This window comes from Porites lutea, chromosome 13, assembly GCF_958299795.1.
Source record: "Porites lutea chromosome 13, jaPorLute2.1, whole genome shotgun sequence".
Lineage (NCBI taxonomy): Eukaryota > Metazoa > Cnidaria > Anthozoa > Scleractinia > Poritidae > Porites > Porites lutea.
The window spans coordinates 23,497,719-23,501,431 of NC_133213.1; the positions used below are offsets into that span (position 1 = coordinate 23,497,719).

The window sequence follows — 3,713 nt, forward strand, 5'->3', positions numbered from 1 at the left end:
CATCAACCATGTTATGTAAAGCGTTTGCAGCTATTATGAACATGAATAACATTTTCATTTGCAGCTTCTTATTATCTTAAATGCGAATTTTTTTAAACGACAAAATATGCCAAATCTCAACGTGCAATCCGACTCCATTCGTGCGAAAGTATTTTCATAATCTTCGCACCCTGTTATGTTCATTTTCCCGCCACATCGCTTTAAATGCTGTAATTTGCATGATCGAAAACATTTTCCTTGATTATGGAGTCGTGACTACTTTGAAACGTCGGGTTTTATCGTTCGTTTTTACCGTTTTATGTCTTAAGAAATCTCTTTTAATACGAATATGAATTAAGAAATATATGCTATGATAATAACAACAACAATAATAATAATAATTACAAGAGATAATGAGCCAAAGAAAGATAAAGAAGGTAAAGACGCTCATGGTTTTGCAGTTACGACCGTCTCAGGTGGTTCTTCTTCCAATCCTTCCGTTTCTTGATAAGTACCTACACTAATGCACTGAAAAATGCGCTTTTTGTTGCCGTGATCGCTCCCAGTTACAGCGCAAGTGAGACCTGGGCTGCACGGACAAGTCGCTGATAATCCATTCTGAAATTTATAAACAAAAGACCTATCTGAGGAAACAGTAAAGCATAATTTTGGCAAAAATAATGCATGCAATTACCTCATTGAATTAATAAAGTAGTAAAGTAGTTAGAATAATTAGTTGCCCAAGAGCTAAAATTCGAAATAGGTACTGGGCTTTAGATACGGACCGTCCAAAAATTAAAGCCATTTGACAGAATAGAGTGTTTTCACATGACTTTACGGCGGCCATATTGGTGTCCCAAAACAATAAAAAGGCGGCCATGTTTGTGTCCCAAACCAATTCTCTGGGAGTTGAACTCTTTTCTTATGAAAACGCTTTCTTTTGTTCTAATAAATTTGCATAGATGCTGACCACGTGAGTGAAAATACTATAGAGGCCAAAAAGGTGCGTCTCAATAACCCAAAGGAAATCATATCAGTTCGGGATGCCACGCGCTCTCGCGCGCCCAAATACCCCCTTCCCCTTCGCCTTTTAACCCCTGCCACGCAGGCTAGAATCAGCGCAACGAGCGATCATAATTTTCTCATGTCACCTAGGCTGACAAATATTCCTATGATACGTATTACATTGGAATGCTGCAAGGTATACATTATTATTTTTAAACAGCATAATCTAAACGCATTTTAATGAGTAAAACTTAGACACATGCGTTTATTTTTCAAGTTGTTCCCAAGCTACATTATACATACCAGTGCATAGGGATAACATCTCTCTTTGTACAAGAGCATTTTCTTGCAGAATCCAATATGATTTCCAGGAGTCATCCGACAGCATTCGCCTCTATTGCAGTCCATTTGACTCTTACATCTGGTGAATCGAAAGTCCTAAATATGATAAAACATGGATAGCATATGCAGTTTTTGTCTTCAAGTGGGGCAAAGCAAGACGAGATTTTGTTTCTTGTTCTTTTTTTCTAATTCACCATTTCAGTCACCGAGACCATACATAGTGCACCTTGTTCCCTAAAACTTTTACATATTAACCATTGTTTTCAATTCTCCTGGGAATTACGGTCTTCCCTAAAGGAATCGAAGATAATAGTTATACAAAATTTTGGGAGTAAATAAGGTGCCTTATGGTCTCTGTGAAAATGGTGAATCCCTAATTCCAAAAATATCCATATCTTCCCTCCACAGGAGGGCAACGGAAATTCCGAGGGCGGAGGCCGGGGGTGCGGAAGGGGCATATTTTTTCGCATAATAGTATAGAGCAACAGCATTTTTTGACGGAAATATTTTTCCCACAGGGGGAAACCAACCATGTTGGAAAGTGACGGGAATTCTAGAGGGTGGGGATGGGGGGGGGGGGGGGGGGTCTAAAGCAAAAATGCCCACCGCGGAGGGAATGGATATTTCTTGGAACCACACAATGCAAGTCGCAAGTCGCTTGAACATGTAGCTAATCTTTGTAAAGGTCTATTCGAGCTATTCTCGACTGTGTTGCGCGGAAGCTTTGGAATATCAAAAGATAAACAATATAAGGCATTTCTCTAACTTTTTTTTCGCGACACAAACTTCAGAGGAAGTTATCACCAAGAAAAGTAATATGAGTTTGTTTTCGAGGGTCCCCTGAGCTTTAGTCCCAGACTGTGAGCTCTCTTGTGCCATGTGCGGTAGACTAAATGGCGAGCGTTGAGGATTCGCAAAAAGAGGTAAGTTCTTTTCAAGACGCTTTGATTCCTTGACAAGAAAGCACTCTGTCTAACTTAGTCAAACTCCGATTTCAATCAAACACAGATGTCTGAACTACAATTTTCAAGGGAAAAAAAACCGATTTTCGAAACTGACTCCAAGTTTCAAGAAAAAAACAACTTGGATTCATAATTATTAAATAACAAACTCCGATTTCAATCAAACACAGATGGCAAACTCTAATTTTCGAAAACAAACTCCTATTTTCGAAACTGTCTCCAATTGTCAAGAAAAAGCCAGCTTGGATTTTAATATAACAAACTCCGATTTCAATCAAACACAGATGGCGGAATTCCAATTTTCGACAACAAACTCTAATTTTCGAACACCGATTTTCGAAAACAAACTCCAAACTTAGATTCTAAACATAGAAAACTCCGATTTCTGTCAAACACAGATGACCCTTAAAAGCTTCCACTATGACGGAATTACTAAGAAAAAACGAATTAGCAAAATTAATAAATAAAAAAAGTCTGGCGTGTGGTGATAGTGATAGTCATAAATGATTACTAAATGTTTTTAGGGACGCTTATTTATTTTTTTATCCATTCACAAATTTATTTTTCATGGTAACTGCGATAGAAACTCACTGTAACTTACATCTGTCCTTGGAGTGGAATCTCCATGGCGATGAAATCGAGATGTCTTGTCCTTCCTCGACTCAGCAAACCTCTGATAAAAAGGAAAAAATATATACGAAACTGTTCAGTCCAAAAAACGACTCAGTCTTCGCCAGTTCACAGTCATAATTTAACAACGTTGAGGTGTTAAACGTAACGTATTTCGAACCTTTTCAAACGCCAGCCAAGTGGCTATGACTATTAACAAAACCACGATTAGCACAGACACGGGATGCAATTTCATGTCTACGGTTGTAGGTATTCGTCGTAGGTGTCCGAAGCTCGTTGATGTGATACTCACTGATGTATGCACACGAAAAGCCTAGTATAGTGGGTGCCGTGTTTCAGGATCACTTGGTTTGCTGAATGATCGATCGATGTACTATTCATCAGCTATTCTGTACACATCTTATAGTCGTGGCGTCAGCTGGGAGTTATTGGCAAAAGAAATTTCGTTCTGGTGTTCGTTCGTATATCATGTTCTTTAGTAGCTGGAGTGGATGCTATGCATTTTGATAAAATAAGCTGCAAAAATGCAAATATTTGTAATTCCACAGCTTTTAAAGCGGAAAAGAAAAGCTCTTTACAGTTTTAAAACCTTGAGGGAGGGTCTTTCTTATCTTCAGTGTTACTTAGTCCATTTTAACATTCAAGCAAAGAAAGGCTATGACCAAATTTCTATGGATGATCTTAAATGAATAGATAAAAATTAATTAAAACAAATGTTAAAAATTAAATGCATTTATAGAGCGAATTCAATTTTTGAAGCAAGGACCAGCTTACAAAAAAGAAGGACTGGATCCT

The 3,713-nt window shown here is 38.0% G+C and overlaps 1 protein-coding gene across 1 annotated transcript; it reads right to left on the reverse strand.

Annotated features, from left to right (window-relative positions):
- Positions 1-426: 426 nt before the first annotated feature.
- LOC140922594 (uncharacterized) lies at positions 427-3,389 on the reverse strand. The gene is made up of 4 exons (XM_073372567.1): positions 3,079-3,389; positions 2,890-2,961; positions 1,288-1,422; positions 427-597 (listed from the first exon to the last, which is right to left on the reverse strand). Exons 1-4 carry the CDS (start codon positions 3,151-3,153, stop codon positions 427-429), a joined length of 453 nt encoding a protein of 150 aa, XP_073228668.1. The 5' UTR covers positions 3,154-3,389.
- Positions 3,390-3,713: the final 324 nt, after the last annotated feature.

Coding starts and splice junctions, on each gene's coding strand:
- LOC140922594 (XM_073372567.1), bottom strand. CDS start 3,153: ATGAAATTGCATCCCGTGTCTGTGCTAATCGTGGTTTTGTTAATAGTC. Junction 2,962..3,078: donor CTTGGCTGGCGTTTGAAAAG/GTTCGAAATACG, acceptor CCTTTTTATCAG/AGGTTTGCTGAGTCGAGGAA. Junction 1,423..2,889: donor ATTCCACTCCAAGGACAGAT/GTAAGTTACAGT, acceptor TATCATATTTAG/GACTTTCGATTCACCAGATG.